The following is an 18035-nucleotide window of genomic DNA, read 5'->3' as shown; positions in this document are numbered from 1 at the left end:
TCATAATTGCCCTAGTGAGATTAATACTTATGCTAACAAAGTGGCTATTTTATGTAAAATCATCAATATTCACCTTTTTTTTCAGTATTACAAATGTACTTCAGTAAATTAACAACTTCAAATAATTACTTTGTTGTGAATCAGGGTTAAACTTAACTTGATGAAGTATACTTTTCAAGTTTCCAGTGATATGACCAATGCAGAAGGGGGCCTGTTTCTTTCTACCTATTCATTTGTGTGTTTGAAGTCCCTGAGTGAATACAATAACTAGTTTTCCTAAGTTGGCAATTGCCTCTTCAAATGGGCTTTGAGATGTAGTGTGTCATGCTATTTCTTAAAAAGTGTCAGGAATGTTTACTAAAAATAAAGTCCTGCAAACATACACACTAAACAATAGGCGTTGTGTTGTGACATTTCACATGCCAAAGAAAGCACAGACATTACGTGCTATAGTTAAATTCAGAATTATCTTTATGGTTCAAAATAAAGTTGTGGGTTTTGGGGGGTTTTTTGGCTTTTTTATCCAAAGTCAGATCAATATAATGTTTTAGGAAATATTTAATAGAGATGATTTTGTGTTACCTCAGGCTGTGGCCTTAATTTCAGAAACTTGTTATTTTGTGACAGAAATTAACTGGAATAATTACACTACTACAGCATTTTACTGGCTATCAGCACTCAGTTTTCTCAAAGTATAAAGACAATCAACCATGCTTTTTGTGTATGTACACCAGGTAACCAATTCTGAAGGCACGTGGGTTCAGCTGGATAAGAACAGCATGGTAGAATTCTGTGAGAGTGATGAAGGAGAGGCATGGTCCTTAGCTAGAGACAGAGGCGGAAATCAGTACCTCCGACATGAAGATGGCAAGTTATTTTTAATTTGATTCAAAACAATTGTAGAATATAAATTTTTTGTATATGGTGCTATATGTTTTAAGTTTTTTTTTTAAAGTATAATCAAATTGGGAAGATTAAAAATCTAGTATAATGGTTGGCTTTAAGTAACTGGGGAGTGAAACAAAATATTAAACCAAAAGAATAAAAGAAAAAAATGTGAAAAGATTTTAAGTTATCAATTTCTAACTTAATGTTTATTTTGTAAATATTAATTTTCTCTGATTTATTCTTTTGTACCAATCCAGGGCTGTAGGTTTTACCCTTTCTACTACTAGATGGAAGTTCAATTTTCAAACCACCAATCGCAGTACTTCTCCAAGGCAACTTCATTTGATTTAGTTTTCTCTTAGAGAATAAATTTTGAATAAACATGACCTATTTTAGAATTATGAGGGTATTTTAAATGTTTCTTGAAATTAGCGATCAGATGATGTTTAATGACTACCTTTTTTCACTACAATAATAAAGCAAGAAAAGCGAATGAAGACAATGTATAAGAAATGCAACAAAAGCTATAATTTAGACCCAAGCTTCTTAAACTGTGGGTTGCAACCTCATATGTGGTCATATAACTGAATGTGGGGGGGAATCCTAAAAAATTTGGCAGCAGTAAATGGTTATGTATACCTATTTTATATACCTATATACCTGGGGTCACATAAAAATTGCTCAGGCAAAAAGAGGTCGCGAGTGGAAAAAGTTTAAGAAGCCCTTATTTATACTGAACAAATTAGACCAAGTTGCTCATGTTATATTTCTTAAAATGTGTCTCTCCTTGTTGCATTGCTTTTGCAAAAAATGCCATCTGATGACTTATATTCTATCCATTTATATTAGAAAATTTTACCAGTGGTGAAGTTTTAAAAAACATGCATTATTTTAGTGAAAAAATATACTTTGATCCATATCACTAGTGGAACCAACAAAGAGTTATTTGGATTCAGTAAAAACTTCACTAATTTGTGATAATAATGATAAAGGGAAAAATCTCTGATTTTAAAAATAGATCAAGTTTGTTCATTTCAAATATAATAACTTATAATCTGTTGTAAATTTTTACTAATCACTGCAGTTGTTGACATAAGTTAAAAAAAAATCTCAGTGTATAGCATGCCTAAAAAATATATAAAAGTAAATTTAAACAATTTGCCTGATGGATAGAGTACTAGGCTTAAAATTAGGAAGAGCTGGATTCAAAGCTTCTGCCACTTAATAGGCATGTAACTTTGCAAGTCACTTAACCTCAACATTCCACCAGTAATGACCTGGAATTGCTCAAAGAGGTCATAAACAGATTACGGTCTTTGTCATTAGAGAGAGTTCTCCTACTGGAAGGTCTCTGTGCTGACAAAAATAACCATTTTCTTTATATGATTGTGTTTAATGTTCCATAATATAATAATTGAATATAGGGGAACATTATTTCTACAAGGTGAAATCATGCCTCTGTAATTTATTGGCATTCCTTGAGGATTTAGATAGGTATGTAATAATAACTAATGCTTAGTGCTTTAAGGTTTACAAAGATTTTTCTTCATGACAACCTTGTGACATAAATAGTACAAATATTTATTATCCCCATTTTACAGATGGAGAAGTTGAGGTTCTGAAAGATGATTTACCCAAGGATACCTAGCTAATAGGTGTCTGAAGCAGGCTTTGAACCCAGATCTCATCTATTTCCAAGTCCAGTGCTCTGTCATGCTACCTCTCTAAAATGAGAGAAAAGTAGATATGGTCCACTTGGTCTTCCAAAAGTTTTTGAAAAGGTTTCATACAAAAGGTCATGGACACAAATTGATATGATGCCAAGTAAACTGTGATGAGGAGAAAGGAAAGATCCAAAATATTTTACCAAACTTTGAGAAGAGGGAAATAACTTTCAACTGGGAAAATAGACAAAAGTATACCAGAATCAAAACAGAAAGCCACCTGCTCTTAATATAGTACATGTCAACTTTGACTACTTTTTATAATGTCATTGTGGTTGCTGTGTCTAATCACAGCTATAGGTGGAGATTCAGAGAAGGACAAATAAAATGGCAGGAGGTATGGGGAGGTAGCCTTATAAAGACAAACAAAGAGAATTCCAGACTGGAAAAATAAATGCTTATAAAAGGCATTGATCAGAATGTATGAAATCATGAATGATTTGGATTTAGGCAAATCTGTTCTTCACAAAACTCCCAAATACAGAGATAAAGCTACATTCTTTTAAATTGAGTGGAATGAGTATAGGGTAAATAAAAGGAATGCATTTCCCATTGAATAATAAAATTATTGAACTCTTCATTTCAAGAGGTGGTATAGAGAAACGCAAGTGCTTCAAAAACAGATTTGAAGGGGCAGCTAGGTGGTGCAGTGGATAGAGCATCGGCCCTGGAGTCAGGAGTACCTGAGTTCAAATGCAGCCTCAGACACTTGACACTTACCAGTTGTGTGACCCTGGGCAAGTCACTTAATCCCAATTGCCTCACTTAAAAAAACCAAAAAACAAAAAAAACCGAGATTTGAACAAACTTATGAATGACAGGACCATAAATAGCAATTAAGTGCTGCTGAATGATGCCTAATGTTTAAGACTGACTTCAGGAAAGATAACCTTGTGAATTACATAGCATACCCTGAAAAGCCTTCAAATGAGAACTTTTTTTAAAAAATGTTTTCTTTTGTTTTAACACCACACCATTTCCTTCTGTAGTCCACCACCACCACCACAAGACATACAAGAAACATCCCTCTGATTTACAAAAAAAAAAAGAGCATTTAAGCAAAGAAGAGTATTTTTAACATCAGAAGATTTTACAGACTATATTATAGCAACTGTATTTTTTCATATCCCACAGTTGAACAAAAATGAATTCAGTGATGCTTTTATGTTAAAAGCATCCACATGCTTTTGAAAACTACTAATATATACATGTGATATACATTATTTATATATATATATATGTATGTAAACATATATATGTAATACATGGTTCATTCAATCAACATCTCTGCATATGGATACTTGGACCCTTTGTAGTGACTCTACAGTTACCCAAGGAGTCTACCATCACCACTACAATGTTGGGAACCCACTGTCTTTATATTTCTGTTTTCCTGTCATAACAGTAAGAGTTCATATAGGCTCATACATTTAAATTTTTTTTTTTTTTGGTGAGGCAATTGGGGTTAAGTGACTTGCCCAGGGTCACATAGCTAGTAAGTGTTAAGTGTCTGAGGCCGGATTTGAACTCAGGTACTCCTGAATCCAGGGCCAGTGCTCTATCTACGTCGCCACCTAGCTGCCCCCAAACATATACTTTTAAAGATTGTAACTTTTAATGTTTTTTATCTTGTACCACTAATTATAAATTGAGGTGGGGCTCTTTAATCGAAACTAGAAGTTGTTACAAAATCAATATAAACTAGTAAGAATTTAAAATCCATTTCGTGCTTGTTAACTTTTTAATTCTGTATTCTTAGGCATAAAACTGGACATTCTATAAAAGTTAATAAATATAAGAATCTCACACATATACATGTGTGTATATGTATGAACACACATGTGTGTATACATATGTGTGTGCATATATATATATATATATATATATATATATATATATATATATATATATATATATATATATATATATATATATATATATATATATATATGCTGTACTCTAAAAAATGGTCCTATCTAAAAGTTCTTCTGAGGGGTGCTATAAAATGGAATCCCTATTAGCCTTGTTGGTTAGGTAGAGAAAATACTGCTCTTCTAGTTAAGGTGGAATGGAATTTGGTACATCATAAGGGGAAGGGGAAGGGAATAAGCATTTATTAACTGACTATGTGCCAAGCACTTTACAAATATTATCTTCTTTGATCCTCACAACAACCCTAGGAAGAAGGTCCTGTTATTATTCCTATTTTCCAGTTGAGAAAGTGGAAGCAAACAAGTTATGCAACCTGCTCGGGATCACATAACTGAATCCAGTTTTGAACTCAGGTCTTCCTGACTCCAGGCCCAGGGCACTGTCCACTTTACTACCAGGCCGCCATCACCGTTTTACACATATGCAGATATATTTTGTACAAAATTTAAAGTTTTAATACATTTTTATATATGTGTGCTTATATAAAAAATACTGGTGTGCCAGATTCTATTTCTGCTGCAACAATAGTAATATGATATACACATGCTTTTTACATATGCATATCATGTACATGTACACACCCTTGTGATTTGGTATAGAAAATTCTCTCACTTGATACAAACCCACAATTCTTGGAGAAATAAGTGGGGTCACTGAGAGTTTATGTGGTTTGCTCACCCACCATATGTGAGAGGTATATTTTAAACCTAGATCTTGCTGACTCCAAAGGGAACGCTCTGTCTACTTCACCACTTTGTTAATTCTTTCATGTAAAATAGAGGGTAACATTAATGTCAGTAAAAAAATATATGTTTTTCCACTGGATGCTGGATTACTACAAATGAAGCTGGTAGGCGAGTTTGAGCTACCTAGAAACATTCCAAGAGCCAAGCCCTATATCTGCAGTGCTTGCTACTGGACCATTCTGAGGTTGGAGGGTGAGGGCGATGCTTTCTTTTCCGTTCAGGATACTATTCATGGGTGTTTTCCAGAGGAAACTTTCTACTGGTGAAATATCTGACTGAAGAATATTGCCTAAGGGAAGTACTAGGATTGGTTTTTTGAAAAAAGTCTACAAATGCTGGTAAAGGGGTAGACCGTACAGTACCACTGGTACAGCAGAATTCCAATTTACAGGTAGGAAAAAAATATTACGCCCCTCTCCAAGTTCCATTTCCTGTTTAAAAGGGCTTGCCATTTTAAACATTTCATTGTTTATGATATGCTAGTAATGGAATAAGCACATCTCTTTTCCTCTAGAAATTGTTCCCTTTTTTGTCAACTTGGAAAAAAAATTTATGCTTAGCTGGAATCAGTATAATTATTTTGATTTACCTAAGACTATTGCTTTTAGTGTCATCATGCAAAAAAAATTTGATACATATATGAATAAATGTTATTGGATTAGTTTTGTTACTGGATTTTTTTATGTTTAGTGTACTAAAATAAAGGCCATATGATATTTTCATTATCTAATTACTAGCAGGTGATTAAACATAGCATAGCTATATTTCATGAAATGAAAAATGATAATGGCGTGTATCACCTTCATACTATCACAGTAAATGCTATAAAGCTAGCATACTATTGGAGTTCATTTTGCCCTTCAGAAATGAGGATAATAGAATCCTTTTTACCAGCAGTAAAGGTTGCCTAATGAAAAAGTAGGAGTTATCAAATATAAGTACTTGTGTTATTAGTTCAACTCTGAGCTTCATAAAATTTGATATTTTTTCTTCTTGTTAATACAAATAACAGATAGCAAATGAGAGTCTAATTCTGTAGCTATGCCTTGTCTTCTAGAACAAGTTCTTCTGGATCAGAATTCTCAAACTCCTCCTCCAAGCCCCTTCTCAGTACAAGCTTTCAATAAAGGGGCAGGTAACAATGCCCAAGGATTTGATTATGGACTTGGGAATAACAAAGGTAAGTATTAAGGCATTTTAAAGTCGATTTTTAATTTATTTTCATACCTAACTTCACTACTTCTTTAATGTATGTCACCTCTCGAAATACCCAATCCCAGAAGACTATTTTTCAATATCTCAATTTAAAACTACCATTTGGATATTGCATTTTTGCTGTTTGTATGGGTTTTTTTTCTATATATATAAGAAGCTTGAGGTTCAATAGGACCTAAAGAAGGAATCATAATTTTGATTATCTGTTTGCTTAAGAAATGTAGAATAGTTTTTTTCTAGAGTTAATAGGACAAAGATGTCCCTAAAATTGTCAGTTAAAAATTAAAGTTACACCCTGATAAACTAACAGGGAAATTATTGTAAATTAGCTTCATTTATTCGTTCAATTAAACAACAAAGAAAGTGCTTAAATGTTAGCATATGTTTCATGTAGGTTGAAATAAAACACTGTAAAACCTTAAATGCTATATGTGTCAGCTATAACTGTTATTGTTACTATATGTATGTTTACATTATAGTCATAGGGACATAGATTTAGAGATGAAAGAAACTTTCAAGTTCATCTTAATCCAATGCTCTAATTTATACTTGAGGAAACTGAGGCCAGAGAGGTCAAATGAGTTGCCCAAAGTCATGCAGATAGTAAGTGGCAAAGCCAAGACATGAACCAAGGCCCTTCAATTCCATATACAGCTCTCTTGACATTGTACCATGTTTTTTCTGGTGCTATTTAGAAGGAAACTAGATTTTTTAAAAAGGGGCAAATAAAAGATATAAAATTGCAATTCAGGTCAATAGAGTAGAATAGAATAGAAACACATATAATCCAAAACAAATTTCGTAATACATGTGCCCATTTGACTTAGAAATACACATAAATATCTGTTCTGACATGTTTCTGGCCCTCACTTTTTTTAATAGCCTGAAACTTAGCTGGGTGATGGATAGAAAAAGCAGAGTTGACTGTAAACTTATAAAGTATAATAATAAACTTGTAAAATTGTAATAAACTAATCTATAGGACTGGATTGTAAGAGGGAAAGAACTTGACCATTTCATTCTATGCATGTACACATCACATTGTGATAGCATACTTGACTTTTTTAGCTAACCAAGAGTAGCTAAACATTCAGTAAATAATAAAGCCAATTTACCAGTGCTTTCTGAATTAGTTCCTTTTATGATTTTTGGTAGAAGTCTAGCCAAAGGATTTCCTTTTAACCATTTCTGATGCTTGAGGGAGTAATTGCCCACAACAAACTGTCTTCAGCTTTCCTGTTTTACATTTATACAAGAATGTATTTAAGTCTTTCCTTTTATTATTTTTCTGCTACCCTTCTGCTATAATTAAAAATTTCGGTGCTTACTAACTCCTACCAAGTGTTTAGTCCTTTTATTTTAAAGAACTGTCTTTTTTCAAATTATATCTTTTTTAAAACTTTAAAATGACAACATCAGTAGATCTTTAAAAGTACATTCAATTGTTATTCTCTAAACAAATCTTATTATTTTAAAATACCAAATAACATGAGTAAGTGAAAAGGGAAAATTAACTGTTTTTCACAACTTCAATGCATTCAATACTATTAAGAAAGGCAGGAAAACAATATGACATTAATAATAATACTTCTCTTCCCAAATTGCACGTAACGTTTGATAGCATTTATAAGTTGGGCAAAGAAGTTGATAAATTTTAATATAGCCTTAATTTATTATGCATGTTTCTAGTATCCTGATGAATACTTTTAACCATATTTATTATCTATTTGTATTTATTGAATCATTCAGTAACAGTTCTGTCTTTTAAACTAGTGATATTATAAGCATCTAATGAAACTTATACTTTTGTCCAATCTATTTACTTAACATGAAGTTTGAATTCTTAAGAGTTCTTTATATGATCTAATCTTTTGTTGTGTAGCTCAGTAAAGTAAGGGGCCTAAAAATGTGTTCATATCCTTGCTAATCCATCTTTTATTGATAGTGTTGAGATTTTAATTTTCAAAACTGAATTATAGTCAGAAAATATGGGAGAAAGTCTTTGGGAAACACTTGATATATGAATTTTCACTTATCCTTTTTGATTTATAATTAAATGATAGAAACTCTAGTAAAAAGAAATACTATATGCAATATTTTTAAAAGATTCATAAACTATTCTTAAGGAACACTGTTCAGATTAAATTGCTCACTTTCCCTTCTTAAAGATTTACAGAATTCACAAATGATGAATTATCTTGGTTTTTAACCAGCCAGAAAAACATGATTATGTTCTTTTAAGTCAATAATAACTAGATTCTCCACAAAATAGAAAAAAAAGTAGTTTGTAAATGTCATAAAAGATGAAAAAAGAGACATTGATTTTAAATGCCAATAAGTCCAGTAGCTTTAAAGTAATTTCTTAACAGAAACTAAAAATTGTACAACTCTGTACATGAATAAGCAATGCACATATAAAACTATTCAGAAATGGTACACATTTTTATTCATATTCTGTATGAGTTGTAGTTCATGTTGGACAGTGTGTATATATATATACATATATGTGTATATATGGACAACAAATAAAAGACAGCATTCACTTAGATTATTTGTATCTATGTTTATAAAAAATTGAAGGAATGCTTCAAGATTTTTCATAAACCATTTACTCTTCTCTGTTATTAATTTATATCTGATTTAGATTTGAGTATTCAAATATAATTAACACCAAAAGTGAGTTATTATTTGAAATCTAGTGGGGTTTATTTTTCATACTGTAAAAGTTGGTCCCTATATCTTGATATTGATTGTTGCCAACTATCATAGCTATCTACCTTGGCAAAGTTTTAATCCATAATTAACTTGATCTGAGCATTATGCAACACCGTTTATTCTACCATTTTGGATGTTGATTAATAACAGGTTGTAGTTTTGACTGTTTTGCCCACTGCAGGTGACCAACTGAGTGCCATACTGAATTCCATTCAGTCACGGCCCAATCTCCCAGCTCCTTCCATCTTTGATCAAGCTGCAAAACCTCCCTCTTCCCTAGTCCACAGTCCATTTGTGTTCGGACAGCCCCTTTCCTTCCAGCAGCCTCAGCTTCAGAGTAAGTCTGTCAGCATTAACCTGCTTCATAAGTCTATTTCTGAAGCTTTGCCATTGCTATAACAGTCTGAGTTGCTTATCAGCTACTAATTGTACATTCGTTCACCGTATTGGTTATATTTCAAGTTAGAGGGTTTTTTCCCATTTTTAAGCATAGAAATTATTCCCATAATATGTTCTTGTGGTAGGACTTTTGGGGTTTTTGCCCTCTGTGTTACAAGATTACTGAATTTTCCTATATTCTTTTATTCAATTTAGTTTCTTCAGGTTCAGCATTACATTTCGCATTCTGGTTCTACCACAATTAAGGATAGCTTATATCTTTGTCAAGAAATTAATTATTTTAAGTGTTACTTTTAAAAACAAACTTAAATTTTGAAATTTCCTTATAAAAATAAGAAGCCTTAATGGCAAGCTCTAGTTTAAATTCATTTTCATTGGTTTCCAAATATTATTGTGGATAGAAATGAAAGTATAATAGCATATACGTGATCAGAGAGATCAAATGAGTTTTATATATATATATATATATATATATATATGTGTGTGTGTATATATATATGTATGTGCATATATATATATATATAAAGTATATCAGAAATAGTAAACTGATATTTTCAGAACCTTTCAGGAATATTATTCCTTCAAATTACAACATAAAATGTAGTCAGTTTTTTTTTTTTATGAAACATGACTAACAGCTATCTTTACATTTGTAATTACAACCCCATAAGATTATCAGAAGTCTGCCATTAATAGAGAATACTTAGTTGAACATTTCACAGAAGTAGGTGTCATTGTATCATGGTAGAACTAAGTTATGAAAGAGGAAAAGGAATTACAAGTTAAGATATATTAATATGGCATTTCAAATTAGAAGTCATTAGCGTATACATGTAGACATGTGGATGGAAAGCTTTAAAAATCAGGACAAAAAATAATAGAAGGAAATTCAGGACCAATATTAGAAATGAAATTAATTAGAAATTAAATTTATATCCCATTATTAGAGTAGCAAGGAGTTATAATATATCATTGGAAATCTTAGAACAAAATACATCAAAAAACTTTACTCAATAAAGTTCAAAAGAAGAACTTAGAAAAAATCAATGTGTAATTTAAAAGTTACATATAAATTTTAACTTGACATGCCCTTTATTAAACAATACTAAATAGTATTGAAATTAAAATACAGGCATGAAAATCAAAAATTGTATATTCAAGTCCCAGTTCTTTGTTTTTGTGTGTGTATTGAAGGGAAAATGATTTAGTAACTTAGATTGTCTTTAAACTTCTTTCTCTCAGTTAAACACTGTTCTAGGTTGTAGTTGGCAAAAAAATACAGATTGTGTGTGTGTGTGTGTGTGTGTGTGTGTGTGTGTAATAGCAGCCTTCCAAATACTTAATGAAATCAATTTTATTTTAGTTTTGAGATTAAGTTTTGGTTTTGTTGTGTTCTTTTTTAACACTTTCTTAAAGGAGAAAATTCAAAGCAATTTTTTAAAGACAATAAGCATTTTACTTCCAAATCCCCCAAAATAGCCTTATTCTTTAGTGTAATGCCAAATAAATCTCTTTAGCATGCAAACAAAAAAGTTTACATCTTTATCAGTAAACTAGAGCTCTGTTAATAATACCATCTTAAGCTATTTTCGCTTGTAACTGTTTATTACTCAGAATATTTAAGTAAAATGCATTTTCCTTGAGTCTCACTTTACATGCTTAGAGGTCTTTTGTCACATATTTTGTGATATTGGATTCAAGGAGTTTATATAATAATCAATCTAGAAAATGTTTATATATGAAAGATCAAGTTTACTAGTTGTCACTAATAATAATTAAAGACATATGAAACAGCTTTTTGTACTTAAGATTTTCTACTTCTATTAGCATAAGCATTTCATGTTTAAACGTTGATAACATTGACTATTTTTCCTTTGAAGCAGATTTAATTCTCAGAGTTCAATAATTTGATGAAAAAACATTTATTTGCCTATTATAACATCTTGGAAGATTTGGCAAATCTGGATTATATTCAACTTAAATTTATATAATAGCATCTTTTTAAAACTTTATGTGAAAGGCAGAATTGACTCTTGCCACTAATTGAATAAAACATTTCATGTATTAAAAGGTTTTTATTGGCCTTGTGTAGACATTGCTTTAGCAATAAGAAAAGGTTCTTTATTTTAATTTGATATCCTATATTCTATAAGTATTAGTTATTTTGACTTATTTTTCTAATGAAGATTAAATCCAGAAGTAAAATATAAACCTTTTTTTGTTAATACATAGGTTATATAAAGGATGCATATTTCATTATCATTTTCTTCTGAGTTTTGATTATGATTTTAATTTTTAGTTTTCAGTCTTCAAAATTAGTTGCATGATTTTTGGAATTGTTTGACTTAGGGTTCTGAAAATCAGAACAGAACTTGATCTTGATCTCAATCTCTAATTGCCTTTTATTATTAAAGTCCCATGATCTTTTACATTTTTGTCTTGGGAAGCAACTCATCTCTGTGTCCTCTGCACATCTAGCAGAATACCTAGTACATAGGAGGTACGCAATAAATATTTGCTGAATTATGAAGACAGATTGATAGAAAATGATAGATTGATAGAAAAATTTATTTTATGCTTATATGTTCTCTACTGAAAATAGTACTTTTATAACTGAGTTCCTTCATTACTTCCATAGAGGATAGTTCTGAGTCTAAAAACTTATTTTAATAGCCATTTTCCATTAAAAATGTACCTATAGTACATAATAATTCATACTCCATAAATTGTGAAGTCCGAGAAAGATCCTCTCTGCCCATATTGAAAGTTACTCCTTTACTACTTTTGGTGTGTATAAAATATGACTAGTGTCTAAGAAAGCAGACAATTTACTTCGTGTTTCTTAATAAAAATAGAATGCACATGTAGAATTCTATGCTAACTTTATAGAATTTTTTCATTCAGAAAATGTGTGAATAAACATTATAAAACCTCCTTAAAACCAAAGAAACAAATCACTCATGCAGTCCACTTGAGTAGATAAATCCACCAAGTAGATAAATAAGTAAATACTAATCAACTGTTAAAGATAGAAAACAACCTGAACCTAATATTGAATAATAGGAAGAGGTACAGCCATGATCTATGTGGCATTTGACAAGTTATTCAGCACTTTCATTCACTCCAGAATGCTATATCTTGCTCACCAATAGCCCTCTTCCTTCCTCCAATCAGTATCTGTCCTCATTCTAAGGCTTCAACTTCAAAACTGCTGATATCTTGTAAGACTTTAAGACTTTTGCATATAAGCCCTTTATTTGCCTTTTTATTTTAAGGCAGGCTAATAGCTCTTTTATTTTTTTATCTTAAAAGTACTTTATTCTTTTTCAGTTATATATAAGGATTATTTCCTTTTGTTTTTCTCCTCTTCCTCCTATATATTTTTATTTTCTCTTTTTCTGCCTTATTAACTGTTCTGTTCTATTCACTATTTATTCACCATATGCCAATTCAATTTTTCATCAATGTACAGAGGAAAAATTTGGTTCTCATGGGCTAGAAGATTTGGGTATTATATAGGGTGTCATTTAGGCATTTTTAGTATACTGGAGAACAAAATGGCTGCTATATTTAAATCTGCATACTGTGGTACTTTAGGGAATCTCTAGTCTTCCTCCACCCATGTATATGAAAATCCATCCATTCTTTTTATCTTTTCTGATATTCTTTTCTTTACCCTTCCTGTAATTCTTCACAGCACATGTTGCAGGCCTTCCTTTCAGTCTTTTACTAATTCGGTACATAATCTATTCATCTCTTATCCTCTGGCCTATAGATTTGATACCTGAAAAAGAGGTAAACCAGCCACATGAGCATTATTGATAAATGTCTTACATACCACTTCTTGCATTCACTTCGCCTTCAGCAGTATGCTGTGACCCAGCATGCATATATTCTTTGCCCTTTGGGTCATCCCCTATTGAGAACATAACTTGCAGAGTTGAAAATTCTCTTTCCATTCAGTTTTGAGCCCAGAACATTTCCCCCCTACAGTATTTCTCCAAAAGATATATCTTTATGGTCTATCTCATTGAGTTTTCCATCCTACTGTACATCATGTGTTTGTATATCACTTACTCTTTTTACTGTATGGTTTGATGGGCCAGTTGCTTTTAAGTTTTCATGGATCTTTTTGAAGAAGCTCTATAGCCTCTGTGCAACGTCGTCCACCCTCAGAAGCAGCTAGAGAATCTCACCATATACAACAGACTCATTTTGCTTTTGATGATCATGGACAATATCTTTGGAGGCATGTGGCATCTTTTATGCCTGGGTTTATATTGAAAATCAAAGAATCATTATACAAGCAGGGTTAACCCTTCCAAGGAATCTTTTTTTGATCCTAATATAGCCATAGTCTTATTGCTTGAAAAGAGCCTTTAAGGCTCTGTTTTACTCTATGGCATCAAATGTTTGGTTTGTTATCTACTCTGAAGGAAGTTGCCAGTGGCATTCCCTGGGATTCTGTGCATGCCCCTGTGTTGTTCAACATGTTTATCATTATTTTGGTTAAAGAAATAGATGACATGCTTGCTAAATTTGCAAATGACTCGAATATGGCAGGCATACTTAACATACTGGCTGAGAATTATGGTTTTAAAAGATATTAATGAATTAGAAGGTTGAACCAAACTTAAGGATAATTATAAAACTTTTGCCTCGGGTTCAACAAACAGTTTTATAAATATACGATGATGGGGGCTTAGCTAGACAACAGCTTCTTAAAATTTTTCCCCTCCCAACCCCTTTTTAACTGAGAAATTTTTATGTGACCCCAGGTATATAGGTACATAAAATAAGTATACAAAACCTTAGTGTTGCCAAATTTTTCGCAGCCCCCACATTTAGTTATGCAACCCCATATAGGATTGCAACCCACAGTTTATGAAGCTAGGAACTATTGGCGCTTCTGAGCAGTGCAACAATCCAAAACAGTTTCAAAGAACTCATGATAGAAAATGTTCTCAACATCCAGAAAAAAGAACTATGAATTATGAATGCAGATTGAATCATACTGTTCTACTTTTGGACTTTTTTTCCTTCTTGTTTGGGGTTTTTCCTTTGTGTTCTGATTCTTCTTTCACAAGATGACTAACTTAGAAATATGTTTGATGTTATTGTACATATACTACCTATATCGGACTCTTTTCCGTCTTGGGGAGGAGGGAAGAAAGGGAGGGGGGCAGAAAAGAAAAAATTGGAACTAAAAATCTAGTGAAAACAAATGTTGAAAACTATCCTTATATGTAATATATAACTGGAAAATAATAAAATTAAATTAAAATTAAAAAAGAAGCTAGGAACTAGACAACAGTTCATTTGGAAAAAAAGCTTGCTTTTTTAGTTAGCTGCAAACATCGTATCAATCAGCAGTATTATGTGGCGGTCTGATCAAGAAAGCTAACAAAATATAGGTTGCATTAATAAAGCAATAATAACCAGGACTAGGAATGTCATAATCCTGATGTTCTCTGCGCTGATAGATCATATTTTGAGCCTTGTATTAAAATCTGTGTTTTGTGTTTTATGAAGGATAAATTGATAATCTGGAGAATATGCATAGATGGGCAACCAGGAAGGTAAATTAAGGCATAAAAAATAAATTGAAAGAAATAGAGGTTTGGCTTAGAGAAGGCTTGAGGTGATATTATAATAATTTTGAAGAATTTGAAGGGCTGTCACAGAGAGCATTTAGGCTTATTCTATAAAGCTGAACTAGGACAATTAGAGGAAGTTCCAAAGAGGCAAATTTAGGCTTGACATAAGGAAATACTTCCTAAAAGTGCTATACAAAAAATAAAATGGACTGCCTTAGGAAGCAATAGGTTATAGCTTACAAGAGGTCTTTGAGCAAAGATTTGTTTAGTGTGTTTATTCAGGTTTCAGTTAAACTGCATGACCTCTGAGTTCTTTTCCACCTCTGAGATTCTACAATTCTCTTTGTTTAGTATTCCCATGTGTTTTTTACTTAATTTTTATCTAAATCTTATTTTATTTATTATTTTCATTTTTATATAAATATTAATTTACTAAAGGAAAGAAAGTTCCCTTAGAATTCTGTATTGATGTTCATATTTAGCCTCAAAGTCTTCCCTCCCATCCCTCCTCCAGATTTTATTATAAGATCTAACCAAGGTTGGTTGGATAATACATTTCGCTGTATAACCACAACTTCGTTATTGGTAGTTGCTTCAGCTTGATAGCATAACTCCATCCCTTCTCTATCTGTCTATATGATTCTTAGTAACAGTATCCATCTTCACATTAAATCATCTAAAAATGTGATTACAAGTGGTTTTTAAAAGGTACAAATAATGGTTATAATGTGCCTAATATTTTTCTTCTAGGATAGATTTTTTTTTATAGTTTGAGTGGGAGGGGACAACATTTACATATTATCCCCCATTAGGACTCAAGTAAACCAGAAGGCAGAACTGTATTTTTTAAGTGTACAAGGCAATGAAATAACATGAGGTTTGCCTATGTTTATGGAATTGTGTAATTTAAGATTCTAAATGTGGATTCTAATCTGTTCCCCCAGTTTTTGGGGGAAACTGACTAAAATCACTGATAAAACGAGTTTAGGTTTTTAAGGGTTTATTGGAAAATAGAAGGAAAACGATTGAGAACAGAATTCCTACAGTCCGGCATTCCTATCTTTCCTCAAATTTCCTGTGAAGTCCTCTGCCGCCACCACCACCAAGTCAGGAACCCCAAAAACGCAAGAGCTCTCTGCGCAGGCTCCTTTTCCTCCTTCCTGTCTCCTCCCAGAAAATAGGAGGCTCCTCAAGTCGATTGGCTGGTAGCCTTGATAGATAGCACCCATGAGCAAACGTCATTTCCTGACGTCAAGGAAAAGCCACAATGCCTCTGAGGCATTTCCTCATGGTGGAGCTTTCCCACAGCAAGTCTCCAGTAGGTGGCATCATTCCAATCATTACAGTATATAAATTGACATATAGCTTAACCAGTTAAGTATTGAAGATATCCAAGGTTCTGAAAGTACCTACTTTTTTTTTTAAGTGCCTACTATAGCAAAGTTAATTAGAATTTTAGAGGACAATAATACCTTTGTATTAGTGTATTAGGATTGTACTGATTGATATCTGCTAGAAGAAGGTAGACATCACTTCAAGCTGCTTAAGGAGCTTTTATAATGATCCCAGAATGGTATGAAAGCCAAATAAGATTTTCAGAATTCTCTTTCTTACTGAAAGGGGAAAAAAAAATCAGATTCTTTCTAGGTCTCATCAATACCTCAAAAGAAACCCTTGGCAGTCCACTTTCCAAATGTAGTTTCAAATAGAAAATAGAGAACAATAAATATATACCATGACATGAATTTAAATTATGCCAGAAGAATATGCAAAAGTTTGCTTCATTGCCAGCTCTTAAAATGTCTCACCAATGTTTATGATGTCATCTGACACAGAAGTACACTTTTAGCCCCCCAAAAGACAGTAGGAATGATAAATTATGTCTCTGCAGAAGCAAAAATTGCCATTTTTAACCACTTAAGATAAAAGCATTAAAAATCTTCATTGGAGTTTTAACCAAACTCTCAAAGATTTAGAGCTTGTGTTTTCCTTATCAAAATTGAGAGAGAGGGAAAATAAAAATCAGAAGTATTTTGTAAACATATATAGTAATTACTATTTTTGTTCTTTGTAACATTTTTCAAAGTAACATTTAATGAAAATTATATTAATACACAATTTTCTTCTCCTAGTTTTGATGTGGGGTGGGTTTAATTGATCAGATTGATTGTGAGGCATCTCAAAGAATTACAAGACTCAGTGACTCAGTTTCCCAAGTTTTATTGTAATACTGTGAGTGACCACAGGGAGTCACCAGGAAAGGTATCTCTTGAATAGGGAAAGGAAAGACAGTTATATTTATAGTATAGATGAATTGATTATCAATCTCATTATAATAATCTCCACCTTAGGGAGGTACAGGGGAGGGCCTATCCTAATTTGGAGTTTCTGAGGGCTTAAGCCAATCCCTGAGGTGGGTACCTTTTTCCCTGGAGGTGTGTTTCGGGGGTTTACACATCATAAAGTGAATCTGAGGATAAACTTGATCAATGTATTTGGGCCCTATAGCTCATGGAATGCTTTACTTTTTATGTAAATAGTATTTGTTTTTTTCCAATTACGTGTAAAGATAGTTTTCAAAATTCCTTTTTTTGTAAGATTTTGAGTTTCACATTTTTCTCCCCACTCCCTCCCCAAGACAGCAAGCAATCTGATATAAGGTTATATGTGTGCAATTATGTTAAGCATTAGTCATGTTGTGAAAGAGGAAACAGAACAAAAAGAAAAAATATACAAAAACACCCCCAAAGAATGTAAAAATAGCATGCTTCAATCTGCATTCAGACTCCATCAGTTCTTTTTCTGGATGTGGAGAGCAT

At 32.3% G+C, this 18035-nt stretch overlaps 1 protein-coding gene across 3 annotated transcripts in view; it reads left to right on the top strand.

Moving 5' to 3' along the window:
• Positions 1-18035, top strand: part of MYCBP2 (MYC binding protein 2) — a 324065-nt gene that overhangs the window by 235042 nt on the left and 70988 nt on the right. For 2 of the 3 annotated variants that reach the window (XM_043997408.1, XM_043997407.1), the window contains 3 exons: positions 735-867; positions 6348-6470; positions 9378-9557. In XM_043997408.1, the coding sequence (XP_043853343.1) occupies positions 735-867; positions 6348-6470; positions 9378-9557 (436 nt within the window). The remainder of the gene's footprint in view (positions 1-734; positions 868-6347; positions 6471-9377; positions 9558-18035) is intronic. The other variant, XM_043997409.1, reaches the window with a different exon arrangement.

The sequence above is a fragment of the Dromiciops gliroides genome, chromosome 3 (genome assembly GCF_019393635.1).
Source record: "Dromiciops gliroides isolate mDroGli1 chromosome 3, mDroGli1.pri, whole genome shotgun sequence".
In the NCBI taxonomy this organism is placed as follows: Eukaryota; Metazoa; Chordata; class Mammalia; order Microbiotheria; family Microbiotheriidae; genus Dromiciops; species Dromiciops gliroides.
This window is presented reverse-complemented; position numbering and strand designations above follow the sequence as displayed.